Raw genomic sequence first — 17,098 nt, 5'->3', positions numbered from 1 at the left:
TGGGCAGCCTGTTCCAACGCTTAATAACCCTTCCCATGAAGAAATTTTTCCTCATATCCATCCTAAACCTCCCCTGGGGCAACTGGAGGCCATTTCCTCTTGTCCTATCGTTTGTTACTTGGGAGAAGAGACTGACGCCCCCATGTCACTGCACCCTCTTCTCAGGTAGCTGTTGAGACCAAGGTCTCCCTTAACATAACCGTTAAAAAAAGACAGGTCCTAAAGGTTTCCATCCTCTTTCCTAAGCATTTATTATTTAGCTTTTCTCCACAAAAGAGGAGTTCTGGCTGTCACCGCTCTTTGGCAGGAGACACTGAAGTCAAGGCAGGCTCCTTGGAGGATTTGGGCTCTGTTTGTAAAGGTGCTGCTGGAGAAGAGCATGGAGGGTTTTTTTTGGGATATTACCATTCCCCTACCCAGAACAGCACCTATAGACGGATAAACACAAGCATTGCGGATGCCGTACCGTGCGCACAGCTTTGAGGCTTAGACCAAAGGCAGAACGCAGGTGGAAGCAGCGCTGAGGCACTGCCGGCAGTCACAGCACCTAAAAAGAGCATGGCAAAGTAATTCATGGAGTAAACAAAGCAGAAAAGTAATGAAAACTGGAGTGAAAAAAAGTGAAAATGAGCTCACTGGCCACGAAAAGTTAAAATGTGCAAGTTATTTTGTTACACAAATGGCCACAGCGACTACTCTACTGTCCACCCGCTGTCCTAACAAGACCCACACTGTATTTTAACATCCAAAATATTCAAAGAACACACAGAGCACAAACACGCCGTGGGTTATCCCTTCTGAAGGGGGCCACCTTCAACTAACACGGAAAGAAAGATAAAATCCATTCCTTCTCCCCTCCCAGTTTCATGTATCAGGGCTGGGCTCCAAACCGCACCCCCATTTCTAGAGCAAAATCTTGAGATTCTTATTATTTTTTTTTTTAAATGAGGAAAAAGTCTGCAGATATACCTCATCCTCAGTTTACTAGGGGAACTATGGACACTTGGTCTTCTGTCATGGTTGCAGTGTTACATGAATCGCAAATAAATACGATTATCCAGGCACATTCTTTTATATTGTTTAATGATGTTAAAACAATAGCAAATTGAGGCATATGTCTGAAACGAGGCAACCTGGTCTACAAAAATAAGCATGATTACACGAATATTAAAACCTCTTTGCAAAGACTGTATGAAAGAAGGAGATCAAAGGGACACAGACATACAAAGCAACAAACGTAAAGCTTCAGATTGGGGTGTTCAAGAGTTTGACAAAGCACCTCAGGACAAGTTTCCAGCTAGACACTACACCTTTACTCGTGCGGGCGTCCCTCAAAAAGTAGGGCTTAGACATGAGATAAAAAAACCTGCAAGAAATGCTCAGACAAAAAAATATCAAGTTTTTAATTTACATATTCCACAGATTGCAGTTACAACGCTCTCTTCTACACAGCAGTGATCCCTTGTAATTTGCCACAGTGATTTTTATTCAAATGCAAACAGTAACGGGAAAGCCGGGCAGGTTTTCCTCGGGACAGAAGTCTGGACCTCGTTAAGCTTCACAGTTTACCCACGGCAAGTGGCATCTCGCCGCACCCCAGGTTATTGCGACAAGCGCTTCTGATCAGAGGTATCCTCGTTGGGCAGTACAGAAGTGTTGGAAGAAAGACTCGGCGCGTGGCGATGGTACACGTACGCTGTGTTTTATCGAGAGTTGTAAGTCCTCGTGACAACCCCTCACCGTGCCCGATAATCCCCTCAAACGTGGGACTGGTCCCAACACCGTGGCTTTACTCAGCCTTTGGTCTGACAGAAATTCTCTCAGTCAAGACGGAGATGTAGAGTTTCAGCCACACGTACGTGACACCCAGGGCACAGTACACAGAGGTCAGCAACAGAGGGACGAAAGGGAACTGCCGTTTCCAGGGGGTCAGAGGAAATATAATTTCACAGAAGATTTCCAAAGGCACTAGTTGGATGAGGTAGATTGTTTCCAGCCAGTTAAGGAGAGGCCTCTCTCTCCTGTCAGAGGAATTGGAAAAAAAAAAAAGTGTTAAAATACATGATGTTAACTAAAAATAACTATTGTTTTTCAGCTATCGCTGGTGACCAGTGCAAAGAATATCCCCCGGTAGTTCACAATAAGGCTTTAAATAAAGGAAAACATGTGATAACAGAGACTACAGCTAATTTCCTTATCATCTCATTTTTACACCGAGTTCCAAGATGCCCTGGACTCCAAGTAGAAACCTCAGCAGCTGCTCTGCTTCACCTCAACTGAACAGAGACCTTCACACACACGTTTGTTACACGGAAGTTGTTGTACGTCCGGAGACTGGAAATGACACACTTATCTTAACCTCCGCCCCTTTCCCCCGCGCTTTCTGTAGTACATACGAGCCAATCTCTCTTGCAAAGGACATTGGTGGTCAGGCTTTGACTGTGGGCAGTTTACAGGGAAATTCATGTTCTTCTGCAATTTTGGGTTTTTTTTGGAAAGTCAGGAACAAGGAACTTGGCAAAAGCTCCATTTCTAGACAAAAAACTAATCCCCTACAGAGGTTTTTAGTTAGGGCTCTTGAAACAGAATGATTGAATTCTGGAATACTAAGGGAGGAAAAAAAAAATCAGACTGGTTGAAAGAGCAGCCTACAAAAAGCAGGTGACTGAAGTACTGCACAGAGGTTTATAGCATTTCCGACATCCTTCATTACAGCTTGGCTTTGCCATGAAACCTTTGGGAAACAAGAACATGGAGACTACAGGGGCTATAAGGACAAGCGCTGTCTTTGGTCAAGTTTTCAAGAGATCAATGGCCTGCAAAAATACACAGGATGATTTGGGCAATTACATGTTGTGACAACCAAGCATTTGCAGGAAATTTGTTGACAAATTACAGCTTGTAAATGCATGTTATTGTAACCTGCCCCTTCCACACATGAAAATACTAAGTACCACTCCAAAACCACACAGTAGTATTTGTTAACCATTAGCACTGACAAACAATCATCAGAAAAACTCACTGTAATAAGTGTTCAAATATCAAATTAAATCCTCACAGGCTACAGCATTGCAACTTTGTGCTTTAACAGCGCATCAAGCGGGTGGGGATTTACAGCCTGCTGGGACTAACCAGGTAGTTCTCAGAACTCAAACATAACAAGTACGTGCTATAATAATCCTAACTTAAGCCTTGCCTCCCGAGAAAAGAGGTAGCATCGTGTTTTGACGAGTAACACTTCAATTTGGTACTTCAGCATCATGTTGCTGCTGTTTGCCCATTACGACAACATTGTTCCCGGTGACAGAAGAAATGGTTTTGTCCTTGGCTTTGGGAACATGTTTCTTTAATTACCTGAATAGAGATTTCAACGAAGAGAAGCTATACACAGTGAACAGCAGCATAAGCAGTATTTTAATTGGAAGTTCTGAAAAACAAGGGACATAACGTACTTTTCAAATTAATTATAAAAACCTTTTGCCATATAAATTGCAGTATCTTTAAATCCTACTAGTCACACCTGCATTGTCCAATTGAATTATTTTCTCCAAACAGAACTAAATGTTTTACTGCTTAGGACACCCAAAAATAAACATAGATATATGCTAAAGCAAATGCCAAGCATTTGTAATACACTTGTTTCAATCATCCGTAAGCATACTGAATGCACTAATTATAATTACAACATGACAGCACTGCAAATAAGATTTTCCAATTAAAAAAAAAATAAATCAGGAATTACTGGGCTGGGAAGTTTAAAAAAATAAATGTGACAGCCAAAAATCAATGCTATCTAGTTCTAGGTTGTGGTAAATAAAAATTAAGTAATAGAGACGGCAGAGAGCTGCTCATTCCTCAAGGCAGCAGCTTCGCCATTGCAAATAAGCGGCATCATCAGACCAGAAGAGCGCGAGTGTCTGGATTTGACCTCTCCCAGAAGGATGACAATCAAAACATAGTGTTATCGTAGCTAGGGTGGCCTAGGGTTTAAGTGAAGCAAAAGGGGAGGTGGGGGAGGAAGGAAGGAACAGCTTTTGGTCACAAACAAATCTGTCCCTACACATACTGATAACTGATGCTGCTGCATGATTTTTTTTTTTTCAGTTTAAGCACGACAGCAGGAAGCAGTCACCTGGAAAACAGCCTGTCAGGTCTGTGGTTTCAAACTGCCTTTATTGCTTTTGCTTCACATGGTTGTGTTAGACAGGGGGAAGTATCGACTATGACAATTTCCCATTTCTATTTCAACTTAAAGCCTATGGCTCTTCCACTTTTTAAGCCAACGTTTCTTTTCACTAGTTGGAGTTCGGATTTATGGAAACAGGCCAACATAGAGCCTCCTGCAACTTTCAACTTATTATTACATAAAACAATCCAAAAACCATTACCTGCACAACATCTCTGGCAAAAAAACAAAACAAAACAACAAAGCAGTAAAATGAAAGCACAGAAAGAACACTTTACCTGGTGATGTGAACAACAACGGAAAAAGTGAGAAGTGCCCTGTGGTTGTCAGAATCAAGTAGATGCCAGCATCCTTCGCTCTCTGAACAGACAACAAGCTAAAAGTGACAAGAATTTGTTACGCTTCTGTCTTTTAGCAAAGAAACTTAACTTCAGCAAAACACTACACAATTCACAAGAGACCGAAGAACAAGTCAAACAGTTTCATAGTACCCCAGTCCCTGTGATGAAGTCTCCTGCTTCCAAATCACGTGGCCTCAGAGATAAAAATGCAGGAGAAAAATCAGCCGGGAAAGCCTTCCCCAGAACCACCACCCCCCTCCCCCAAAAACAACCATCAGAAAGGCCTGTAGTTTTCTACAAATGGTCTTTTTCCGTTGCCAGCTGGCTGCCAACATTGTCATCCCTACTTTTTCTGCTTCCTTTTGTTTTTCCAATAGTGTTAATTCCCTCCCTCCCACAATTCCCACTTCAAGGGTTTAAGCAGCGCTAAACCTCTCAACAGGAAAATACAGTTTGTAGCAATACTGGTCAGGCAGCTTACGAACTATAGCCTCACTGCTACCCACAACAGGCATCAAGTTCTTTCAGTAGAAACTGCGTACGGTTCTTGTCAAGCACAGTGCAGAAGGTCCCCTCCCTCAGCTGGCTCCTGCACAATCTACCTACTGTTTTAAATATGTACCAGAGCACTCATCGAGGCTTGAACTGCCCAGCAGCTAAAGGACTACAATATTTTTGCATTTGTCCCTGCCAGAGTAGATCTCTAAATTTAACTATTCAGAGAGAAAAAGAACTTCATTAACTACAAACGCTTGCCAAACTTGAGTATGACAGCAGTGTCAAATGCTTCCAGCCAGGCAAGCCAATTAATTTTTCTCTTCAAACTGCAAAGCCACAAGACGTGCAACAAATACACCTTGGACTTTTGGGGTGCGATGACTGTACTGCACAAATGCAGTAATAGGAGTGAGGAAAACAAAAGACCTTAAGAAAGCAGGCTGCTTTCGTCCACCATGTCACGCGAGTGAAACATTTTATCAAGCCTGCTCCTGAGCTGTCACTAAGAAAAGGAGGCTTCAAGGAGAAGCTAAATGGATTCTAAGAGCACAGGTCCACACGCAGCCTAAAATCTAAACCCCATTCCTTCATACATAAGCACAGTTTGTTTTGACTTTGGCTTTATGGGTTTTTGGTTGTGTTTTTTTTTTCCCCCCATTATTCTAACAGCAATAAAGTATCTGAATTGAAGCACAGAGATTTTCTGTATACCATGCATCTTAATACAACGCAGCATTCAAAGAGACACAAAAGCGTACTGAGTGGGAAGGCCTGTGCGTCAGACTCCTAAACCAATGGCTTAATCATCCCCAAACCATACCCTTCTGTTCTTGTGATCATCTGTAAATTAGTACAAAGCTTTGCTGTGCCCCACAGAACTGATACAGCAATCAGCTACTCCCCATAAAGCTCTACTTAAAGCTTCTGTCAATGCAAACTATTGTGAAGTATAAGCCAGTGTTAATATGTCGTAAGACACTGTTTGTTTGTTTAACAGCACACCGGTTTCCTACATATGCTGTACTAGCACCAGCACATTCTATTGCCAAGGCAGCCACATTTTATTGTGCCTGAAATTAATTTACTTGAAGTGCACTTAAACTTTACAGCTTAAGGCATTCTATAAACATGCTCATTTTCTGAAATATACTGAAAACAAAGCGATCCTCTTTGAGGATTCCTTAACAAGTGGCTGCAGGTTCAGTCTGGCCAGCTACTATGTAAAAAAAAAAAAATCACTTACCTTAAAGGCAGAATAGCAAGGAGTATTGCTTTTTCATGCACGTGCCAGCCAAACATGAAGGAGCTCAACGCACAAAGAACAAGGCACTGAAGAAAGCCTCTGGGCCCTTGAGGTTTAAACCAAAGACAGAAAACAGAGGGCTAGAAACAACAGGCAAAAACAGGACTTCAGTGAAAAGTCTGGCAATCCTGAACACAAACCATTGTCCAATGAGATTTTTTTTTTCCACGTTAATAAACACCACGAGACCCAGTTTGTGTTTGTGCAGCACAAGCATTAGATAGCACTGGAGGAACCGTATCTATTTAGATATGTGAGTAGAGCCTTAAGGACTCCATCAATGTAATAGGAGCGGAAAAGTAGACTGAAAAACTACAGCCAACTCCCTGTTATTTGTGTTGCGACAACTGTCTTTGAATCTATGCCACTAAACTCCTTTTATCAAAGGTACTACATAAAGGTGCTGAAACAAAGGTTTCCAGCTAAAGGCTAGTTGCTCGTTATAGTGAAAAAGACTCTGTATCCAGGTAATTGCTTATTGAACCTTCAATTCTTTGCTTGTTACGTGAAGAATACTAAGCTTACCTGCAGGTAATGCTGTTAGCAACACCGTAAGCTGCCCAAACAGTTCCGTCAGTATCTGTACTCACATCCTAGTTCAACTACCTTCTATCGCAAAAGGTTACTTCTAGTTCAGCATGCAAAGTGGTTTTGATCCAACATTGCTTTTAACAATCTTTTAACCACTCTAGGGTTGACCGGGGCCATAATTTTAGCCATATTGTGTATCCAGAAAGACATTAATTCCACATTTATCCTAATATTTTTTTTATTTTTGTTTTTAAAGAAAAATTTTAATTACAGGGCAACAAAGAAGTTATGTGAAGTGCATGCTAATCAAATAAAATCCACGGGGGACAAAACATATCAAGTTTCCAAAAAAAATGTTATTTGTTCTTACCAGTATAGATATGAAAGTACAGATTAATGTTGCCAGTGGAGTCACAGAAGGAAGGACAGTATGCTGAAATTCTTGAACCAGCCCTCCTGTCATTGAGGCTTTAGGAATTTTTGTGGGATCAAGAAAATTACACTTTAAGCCTAAAAAGCAAAACATAAAAAAAAAGCACAAACTGATAAATGTTAACAAAGAAAGTGAAGTAGCTGAATTGAGTACACAGACAAGTCTTTTCAAAGGATAGCAGAGAGGAATGATTGAGTTCTGACCTACTGCTGGGAACTTATCATGTACTGGCTTATGGAGACAATCAGGTGATTTAAGGCAATCTGAAAATTTAATTTACTACCTGCATTTCAAATGGGGAAGGAAGATTAAAATCCAGAGAGGTCTATCTGCATTTAGGCACCATATAGTAAGATGAGCATACTGTACCAAAAATTGTTAGTGCTTTATCCATGGCATTGTACAAAGCCCAGAAGTTAGGGGCCCAATAAGCATGGCAGAGGCCTCGCTTGAAAGGAAAAAGCCGTGACAGGACTTGAGGCAGCTGCCCCTACAGAAAACAAAAAAGAAGAAAAAGATGGCCTTTTTTAGATGAGACATGGTTTATATTTTTATAACACAGTTTTCTAATGGTTCAGGGAAATAACAGGTGAAAAGGGGGTTATTACCAACACTATGAAGGGACCCAGTGAAAGAGCAGAAACAAGACAGACGATCAATCCCAGGAGGGTTACGTGAAGCAAACTGAAACTTCTCCACTTGAGGGATCCATCTACAAGAAGCACAGGGATCATGAAAACACTGTTGCAAGTAGAGAGGGAGACAAAAGGTCACACAGATGGTGAATTGCTAGCGCCTATCTAAAAGAAACATACAACCTTTTATGTCAGTACACTCAGCTGCTTCCTTCAACAGTTAGTTTGCATTTACTTTTTCCACAGTGCAGCTCCTCCATTATACAAACTTCCAGTATTTTCTCTTTCAAGAGAAGCGCCTTCTCTGTTCATGTGAGGAATATCACACATGTTTTTCAGTGCTAAGAAGTGGAAAGGAACTCAAAGAAGGATTTTGAAATAGCTTCGGATGCTACCTAATCACTTCATAACAATAATTCTTACGGCTTCAAACTGCCACCTGCAGGTTGTTCTTGTTGGTTTTTCTTAATAACGATCTCCGTAGAAACATGAATTTTACATAAATGAATTTCAAAGATCTTTAAAGATCTTACTAATAATTCTGCTACCCAAGCAAAAATTTCATGTGACCCACAGACATTTCAGTCCAATGGTTTCTGCATATCTTGAATCTTCCCCAGGCCCCACTAATTAACACAATCCCCCAAAAGCAAGTGAAGAAAAACCCATCTTACCTGCATTATTTGCAGTAAAACAATAGGATCGCAACAAATAAATGCCATATGCTGGGGCCACATACACGTAGATATGTTTAAAATGCAGAAGAACAGCAAATAGAAGAGCGCCCTCCAAGTATCTTTTCTAAAGGAAAAACAAAACAAAACCCAAGCTTTTTCTACCTGTTCTCATTTTGTACAAATTTCTAATGATTGTCTGTTGTACTCCCGAGGTGACAGGACATTTGTCATAGGCATAAAAACAAATGAGTATTTACTTCAAATAACAAACTCAGTAGCATTAGGCACAACTAGTATGGAGAAGGAAACTATATTGTCACTTGGAAAACTGGGATACGCTTCATCTCCCCGCAGCTTCAGAAGTATGTTTCGAAGGACTAGTGACTTGGAAGAAGGTAAGATGGCAGGAAACCATGCTGCATTGCTCAGGTGTAACACAGAACTTCGCTTTCTCACAGGTAACTACAGTGCGACAGCATCAGCAAGCAATTATGGTGAGTTTCCAGTACTCCTCTTCCCTCCAAACTCAAGAAATAGTTAGACATGCAGCTTCGTACACCTCAAACTTCCAACCGCTCTCAATGACTTCATTGGGCCGCTCATATTGAATGGAATTAATGCACCTAAAATACATATGGCAACAAAAGGAAAGAGCCACTCAAGTTTACCTGGCATAGTCGGGCAACAGAAAGAAGCATCAGCCCAAACAGAAAGCCATTGTACTGAAAGTGAATATCTGAACTTGAGTCAAGGAAGGAATAAAGCAAGCTTTCTTTACTACTATCAGTTCACTGGGGAAGACTCAAACTTTTAAACAATAAATTCAAATTAAAATGGAACTTAAATCAAGAAAGTAGCCTTAAATTCACTCCACGTAGACATAAAATTATTACTTAACCATACCCGTAAGCACAGGCACAAAATCTAATACATTATCTTGATGAAAAGCAGCATAACAATCTGACCACATATATATCATGCAACTTAAATGATATAAACCAAAACAAATAAGAGGTTAATTCTCCACTTTTTTAATTTTTAAATATTAGTTTCTGCCTCACATTGATTAATGGATAGAGGTGGCAGCCCTCACTTATCACCTACCACTTCAAGCAGGCAACTTCACAAAGACTGCGACAGACAAAATTACTCCTTTCTATGAAAGAATTACTGGGTTCCCCCCCCACCCCGTTCCCTCCCCAGCTCAATCAACGCATGTTGTGTCAAGACTGACTCACGATAAGTGGACTTTCCAGAGGTGTTTTTATATCCTCCTTAAAAAAAACCCTTGCTAATTCTCATGTAACATTAACCAATTGAAAACAGCCTGAACATAAAGGACTTGTAGAAGTTTTCCTTGCTACGGGACAAACCTAGAACCACACCCAGGAAAAAAGAGGCTCCCTGCTAATACTGTAGGCAGGTGCAGGAGGAGCAGCCAGCGGGAACAGACATGCTGCTGCCAGGCTGGTCCTCCTGCAGTTCTGGCAAATTAGACCAAAAACTGAACAGTTTCTATTTTGCCAAATAATAATTCTAATGAAAACACAAAGCTATTCAAGTAACCCCAGAAACACAAATAATAGCGTTACTTGCTGGGATAGTAATAATAATATTCATGGGTTTGTGCCACACACTGTAACAGGTTGTTAAAAAAAAAAAAAACAAACACCACAAAACCACAAACAACCCGCAATGGTTTGAAAGGATACGATCCACAATTAACAACCCAAAATTCCACAAGAGCAGAACGGCAAGAATGAAGGTTGGTTTTTCCAGGATATCCTTTGCAGCTCGTTTCCCATTTACACATCTGCAGCACCTGAACAAGAGCAGAAGAAACACAAGTCCTAACTGAAACAGCTAACAAAACATTGTTCCTTTCAAAAGTTGTCAACTGCACTTAACCTGAAGAAAACTATTTTACTAGGATGCAAGGCAATGATAAAATTCTTGCTAAATTCACCAAGAGAAGACAGTTTCATGAATAAATTTTCGTTAAAAAAAGAAAAAAGGATTTTAAATTTCAATAGCTGTAGCTTTCCACATGCTAAAGCTTATGTTAAGTAAATTTAGTATCAGGTTCAAGACTCACGTTCAGTAATAACCATAACCTGCTTGCTATCAACTTCTCCTGAATGAACAACATATTGCTACATCTGAAGACAATGTACCAAGTTGTATTTCGGGTCCTCAGTTGGACATTAACCTCTTCCTGTCTGCCCCCTGCCCCAGCCCCCAATATTATGAGCTATTTCTGTTGGTTAAACAATATCTTATTGCTTCTCAGTGTGAAGCCGTACTGTCCATATTATTTTTGAAGGTAAGGTTAGATCAGATTAAAAAGTTGTGGATGGTTTGTGCTGAAATACTATTAGTAGAGGCACTTTAAGAAAGCCAGCTCCTGCACGCATTTGAGTCAAAACAATGAAAGGAAAAAAGTCACAATGCAAAGCTAGCCTGTTTCAAATAAAGTAAATAAAGGAGCTTAGGCAGTTCTCTGTTGCATTGGAGCACTTTCTACTCATTTTGAGAGCAGACAGAATAAAATAAGGTAAGACTGTTACAGGTTAAGGCAGGCAACATAATTCTCAAAACATCTTTCCCCCTCTACTGTTTAGGTGTAAGAAACACTTCACAAAGTCAGGACACACTGAAAACATACAATCTTGTTAAATTAGACTTGACATAATCAGTTTATCATCAAGAATATCACAAAACACTGGAGTAATTTAGCATATTGGATGATACTGGCATTTTATCACAAGTTTCCATTATGCTTCTACTCTAGAAGAACAGAGTAATAAAAGTGACAGGAAGAAACAGTTGGGTGCACTCAAACTGTCCTGCAACTCCTAAAAAAGGAACCCAGCGACAGAAACAAAATACCTGTAACGTGAATCAGCAGCTAATGTCTGAATGTGCACAAATCTGACCACACGTACAGCAATAGCACCTCCAAGAACAACAAAAAGTTATCTTGTGTTTATCAGCGTGTTCCAAATTTCTCCTTGAATAGGTTACAGCAACTTCGATACTTCCATGCATTTATAAGCTTATTTGTACAAATAATTATTTGTTGTTACTGCAAAAAAAGTCCATATACTAGTGACTACCCACTGTCCTAAAAATTAGAACACTAAGACTTACTCACGAACTGCATATATGAAAAGGATATCTGTAAAGATGACAGAAAATCTTTGGAAAAAGACGGTTGCGCGACTGGTGTAATTCAGATTTTCAATAACCAACATCTTGGGGTCAAAATACTTGGCAACGTGCGAAAGTGTATATTCAAACCAAGCAAAAAACGGTGGATAATCCAGGGTCCATTCCGAAGTTGCCTAAAGACAAGATTAAATAGTTTAACACAATCCATGCTCTTTACAGTCCTTCAGGTACAACTCATCACAGCAAATCAGCTGATGTATTTCATCTCAGTAGCCTCTATTTCACAGAAACTACTTCACAATAAAATAGCCAGCTCTATGGTGCTGAACATGATTTGAGCTGTTCTTCTGCAGCACTGGTAGAGGGAAGGGATGTCTTTTGATTAGAAGAAAAAGATTAAAGGACATTTTGTGTACCTGCACCTAACCAGTATATCACTGTCTGTTCTTTATAAATCAACTTACAGTAACAGGGCAAACATTAAAAAAAACAACCCTCAATACACATAAAATAGCTCACAGTGAATATCTGTCTACTTTAAAGGAATCACCAGCACAATCAGCCTTATTACAGTCTCAAAATTATTTTTACTTGTTACTAAACAAGTCTTAATACTAGTTAGTAAGACCGTATCAAGATCAAATAGTATTATCTTTTCCCATATGGACTGTTATTATGCCCAGACCAATGATTAACTCCTTGGGTGTGGAAACAGGAGAGGAGGATGGAGGAACAGAGCAGGTTGGGATGGAGTATATTTGCCAGTGTGCATGTTCCCAAATGCTTATGTTCTGCTGCTGAAAGGCATCCTATGCTTTGGCACTGGGATCATGCTGGCGTCAGAGAAATTTGCTTTACGGCATTCGAACAGCCTGTCAAAGTTCTGACTTGCACAAATCATTTACTCATGGATACACCGTTCCCAGACAAGGAGGAGTAATCCAGACTACGATATTTATCCCAGAACTCCAGGAGACACTGTAAGATAGACTCAGCCCACACAATTGTGTTTTAATCTATCATCAATTTAAAGGTGATTCATCTAGGCTAAAATCGATGCATGCTAGTAGTGCACCAGCAGAGGCTCAAAGCTTTAACACAGTGATTGATTTCATAATGTATATATCCATTTATATACCTCATTCTTTATCATAATAACTGCGCATCATTAATGACAAGAGCAAAGAGAGTCACAATTTAAGACTACCACGCAACTTGCTCCTGTGCTACACAGCCTTTCTAATAATCCATGTGCCTTAATTGTCTTTTCCATTTTGCCTTCATAAGTACCAGCAACTTCCACAAACAATTCTCATTTTTTAACTAAAACCTACACAGGGCCAACAAATCGTGACTGGTATGTTTTTGAACCACTGCTGTACAGCTGCCAACCATCAGTATCCACGGCACAAGCTTTCTGCAAATAAAAGGCTTTCTCCTCTTGCATTCACATAGGCTGACATACCCAATGAGCCTGTAATTTATAAACTGCTACAAAAATGCAAACGCATACTTACTTCATAGTACCACTGAGAGAGGGGTAAGTTGTGAGTGATGGCAAGCCAATTCCTATGTACTTCAAAATCTGTGGAATAACTACAGAAGGTTTATATTAAGGTCACATACATACACTTAAAGGACAAACATTTCAGAGCACATCACCACAGGCAGATAAAAAGAAAGCCCACATTGATCTGCCCTAGGACAAGACTTTGGTCAAGTATCTCAAACAGTAACAAAGATGCTGCCTGAACTTTGTGCCAAGAACATACACAGGTGACTACAGGACAATAATTATTTATAGCTTGGCCTTTTCTGACAATTAAAGCCAAAATACCAGGTTCTAACTGAATTTTTAATAGCAATTTGATTTTTTTTTTTTTGAGGGGAAAAAAGCTGCAGTGTCTTTTAAAGACAAAAAGCATTGTTTCAGAACATTTAAAAGCCCTCCCGAACAACAGCCGGGCAGAATGGACTGTAAGCACCTTCAGACACAAAACCAAAGCGGTTTCACACCGCCGAGAGGACGAGGAGGCAACGCCATCCAGCAGCTCCTCGCTCCCCACAAGCGCCCGAAGGAAATAAGAACCTTCGGGACACCGCGAGCACCCCCTCAGGACCCGCGGCACCAGGCCGGCCCGCGCCCCCCTCCCCGTCCCCGGCCGCCCTGAAGGGCAGTGGAAGCCAACAGCCGGCCCGGGAAGAGGGCTGAAAGGCCTGCCCGACTCCCCCCCTCAGCCCCAGAGCAGCTCCTTACTAGGCGGGGATGAGGAGGCACTTGAGAAAGGAGACGCCGAGCGCCAGAGCGCGAAACCAGCTGCGGCCGCCCGCCGCCATGACACGCCGCGCGCTGACAGACGGGACGGCGCGTGCGCGGCGGGAGCCCGCCGGCTGGGTTTAAAGCGCAGGCACCGCCCGCCGCGGCCGGTGCGCGTGCGTAGAGCTGCCCACAGACACCCCCCCCACCCCCACCACCCCCCCCCCCACACACACACCCCCGGTCGCTGTCTGGGGTGGGGGGCGGTCTGGGGCTTGGGTTGGGGGTCAGGAGCGAGGCGGGGTTGGGTGGTGTGGGACCAGGTATGGAGCTGACTGGTGTTGGGCCTGAGGGATGTGGGGTTGGGTGGTGTGGGACCACCCGTGGGGTTGGATGTCTGTGGGACCAGCTATGGAGCTGGGTGGTGTTGGGCCTGAAGTTTGTGAGGTTAGGTGGTGGTGGTTCTGGGTGACATGAGGTTGGGTGTTGTGAGACCACCAGCAGGTTTGGGTGTCTGTGGGACCAGGTATGGAGCTGGGTGGTGTTGGGCCTGAGGGATGTGGGGTTGGGTGTTGTGAGACCACCAGCAGGTTTGGTTGTCTATGGGACCAGGAATGGAGCTGGGTGGTGTTGGGCCTGAGGGATGTGGGCTTGGGTGGCTGTGGGACCAGCTATGGAGCTGGGTGGTGTTGGGCCTGAGGGATGTGGGGTTGGGTGGCTGTGGGACCAGGTATGGAGCTGGGTGGTGTTGGGCCTGAGGGATGTGGGCTTGGGTGGCTGTGGGACCAGCTATGGAGCTGGGTGGTGTTGGGCCTGAGGGATGTGGGCTTGGGTGGCTGTGGGACCAGGTATGGAGCTGGGTGGTGTTGGGCCTGAGGGATGTGGGCTTGGGTGGCTGTGGGACCACCAGGGGTGTTGGGTGGCTGTGGGACCAGGTATGGGGCTGGGTGGTGTTGGGCCTGAGAGATGTGGGGTTGGGCGGTGGTAGTTTGGGGTGACGTGGGGTTGGGTGGTGTGGGTCTCAGTGTGGAGTTGGGTGATGTGGGGCCTGGGTGATGTGTTTAGTGGTGTGGGACCACCAGTGGGGTTGGGTGGTGTGGGACCAGGTGTGGAGCTGGGTGGTGTGGGGTCTGGGTGATGTGGGGTTGTGTGGTGTGTGGCCTGGGTGATGTGGGGTCTGAGCGATGTGGGATTGGGTGGTGTGGGACCACCAGTGGGGTTGGGTGGTGTGGTGTCTGGGTGATGTGGGGTTGGGTGGTGGGGAACCACTAGTGGGATTGGTTGGCTGTAGGAGTTGGGTGGTGTTGTGCCAGGGTGAGGCGGAGTTGGGTGATGTGGGACCAGGTTTGGGGTTGGGTGGTGGTGTGTGTGGGCCAGAAGTGGGGTTGGCTAGTGTGGCACCAGGTGTAGGGTTGGGATGCTGTGCAACCAACTACAGAGTTTGGTGGTTTTGGGCCTCTCTCTCCTCTGGGCAGCTTCCAGGTATAAAGTGCTCTTTCAGAAGAAAAAGCTCAATTTTTTAATACCTGGAAGAAACTGCTAGCCGGAAGGTGGATGCATGCAAGGCTGATGCTTTTTTGTTTCTTGACAGCAAATCTTCATCTATCTAGGGATAGCATCTTGTAGGGGCTGCGTGAAATCATACAGAAAATACATAAAACTTATTTTTTTTTCCTGTATAGTAGCAATTTATTATGGTTTGTTCCAACTCAGGGACTAGAGGCAAGTTCAACAGTGATAAAGCATTAGGGTTTAGAAGGGTTTTCACTGAAGAAATGAATCCTCTGTTTAGAAATGTTTGAAACATAAATGCGCGGATGCATTTAAAATGGTTTTGATTATTTAGGAAGGCTTGTTCATCCAAGTTTTCTACAACTGCACTAGTTTTTGGGGAGCTTCCTACAGTTCTCGGCCACGGAGATGTCTAGGTAAGCATTGCGATGATGCACTTTTAAAATCCTTAGAGAGAGGAAAAGCTACAGATTCAGCAAGCATCGCTGCATGCACTTTCCTCAAGAAATGTACATCAGGCAGAGCATCTCCTGCTTCATTCATGTTTTATTTAGTGTTTTCTAAAATACATATTAGTAACCGTTCACAAAGGGGTTACAGGCAGAGAAATGCAACCAGATTTTTAAATGTAATAGCCACATTTCTTACCACAAAAGTGGTAAGAAATAAAACCCATTTTTGACACTTTCCAAATAGTATTCATTCAAAACCATGGCTTTTAGTGGATTGGGGATCAAATTCTGATCAATGGCAAAATCCTACAGTTAGGAGTAGGAGCAAGAAAGTAAGAGGGAGGGGAATGGCAAGAGGAGGAAGAGAAAAGGAATTATTCCGTACAGCCCTCCCTTACAGCTCTTTTTTTTTTATGAATTCTTAGGGAAACCATCCCTTGTGTTATTCCCAAGTGAATCTGAGAGCGTGATCGGTATATTTGTGTTCGATTCAGCCATTCTCACACAGAATATCTACATGACTGCCTGTACTAAATCACATAACGATGATTTAGTACAGGGCCACATATCAGCACTGCTTGTACCCTGCATGTTTATATCCATCAGCGTGTGGATATGGCAGTCATTACAGAATGGCAGTTAAATTTCAAAATTTACTGAAATTCTGAGCAGTGACACCACATTCAAAGGGATGGGGTGAAAAAGAAACTCCCCAAAGGATCTTCTTCATAACTTCTCCATTTAGCTGTGAAGTATCAGAAGATCCTAGCTTTATTTTCTGCGGTCCATGGCATGGACCCCACCAGCCTTTCCTAGAGTGGGAATAAATCTGATTGATTGCAGGTATTTACTGCCATTGAACTCATGCAGCAATTTATATTTAGCAACCCAGTTAAAATATGGGTAAGTACAGCAGGTGCATATGTTTGGTGATTTCAGGCACAAGCAAATTGAAGCAAAGCTGTCAACTCCTGACAAGTTACTAGCATAACTCTTGGCATGACCAATATTTAAGTTGCATAATAGGAGACTAAAACTGGAAGGGACCAGTGAGTCATTCTAATTGCAGCCTCCCTCCGTAGGAAAATCTTTGTCTCCGTTG

General features: G+C 42.5%; 1 protein-coding gene across 4 annotated transcripts; it reads right to left on the bottom strand.

Moving 5' to 3' along the window:
• Positions 1 to 1,066: 1,066 nt before the first annotated feature.
• On the bottom strand, positions 1,067 to 14,163 carry ALG8 (ALG8 alpha-1,3-glucosyltransferase). 4 transcript variants are annotated; one of them, XM_063326558.1, is made up of 13 exons: positions 14,033 to 14,163; positions 13,293 to 13,360; positions 11,755 to 11,948; positions 10,317 to 10,426; positions 9,273 to 9,340; positions 8,602 to 8,728; positions 7,901 to 8,004; positions 7,662 to 7,782; positions 7,230 to 7,369; positions 6,269 to 6,408; positions 4,465 to 4,562; positions 3,355 to 3,427; positions 1,067 to 2,021 (listed from the first exon to the last, which is right to left on the bottom strand). In XM_063326558.1, the coding sequence occupies exons 3-13, from the start codon at positions 11,856 to 11,858 to the stop codon at positions 1,790 to 1,792; spliced, it is 1,317 nt and encodes a 438-aa protein (XP_063182628.1). In that variant the 5' UTR covers positions 11,859 to 11,948; positions 13,293 to 13,360; positions 14,033 to 14,163; the 3' UTR covers positions 1,067 to 1,789. The 4 variants fall into 4 exon arrangements, with proteins under 4 accessions (XP_063182628.1, XP_063182608.1, XP_063182638.1 ...); XM_063326538.1 differs by having other exon boundaries at positions 13,293 to 13,371; positions 14,033 to 14,158; XM_063326568.1 differs by having other exon boundaries at positions 6,269 to 6,374; positions 7,230 to 7,328; positions 13,293 to 13,371; positions 14,033 to 14,117.
• Positions 14,164 to 17,098: the final 2,935 nt, after the last annotated feature.

The sequence above is a fragment of the Chroicocephalus ridibundus genome, chromosome 1 (assembly GCF_963924245.1).
Source record: "Chroicocephalus ridibundus chromosome 1, bChrRid1.1, whole genome shotgun sequence".
In the NCBI taxonomy this organism is placed as follows: domain Eukaryota; kingdom Metazoa; phylum Chordata; class Aves; order Charadriiformes; family Laridae; genus Chroicocephalus; species Chroicocephalus ridibundus.
The sequence above is the reverse complement of the archived record's forward strand: the minus strand, read 5'-3'. Positions and strand labels throughout refer to the sequence as shown.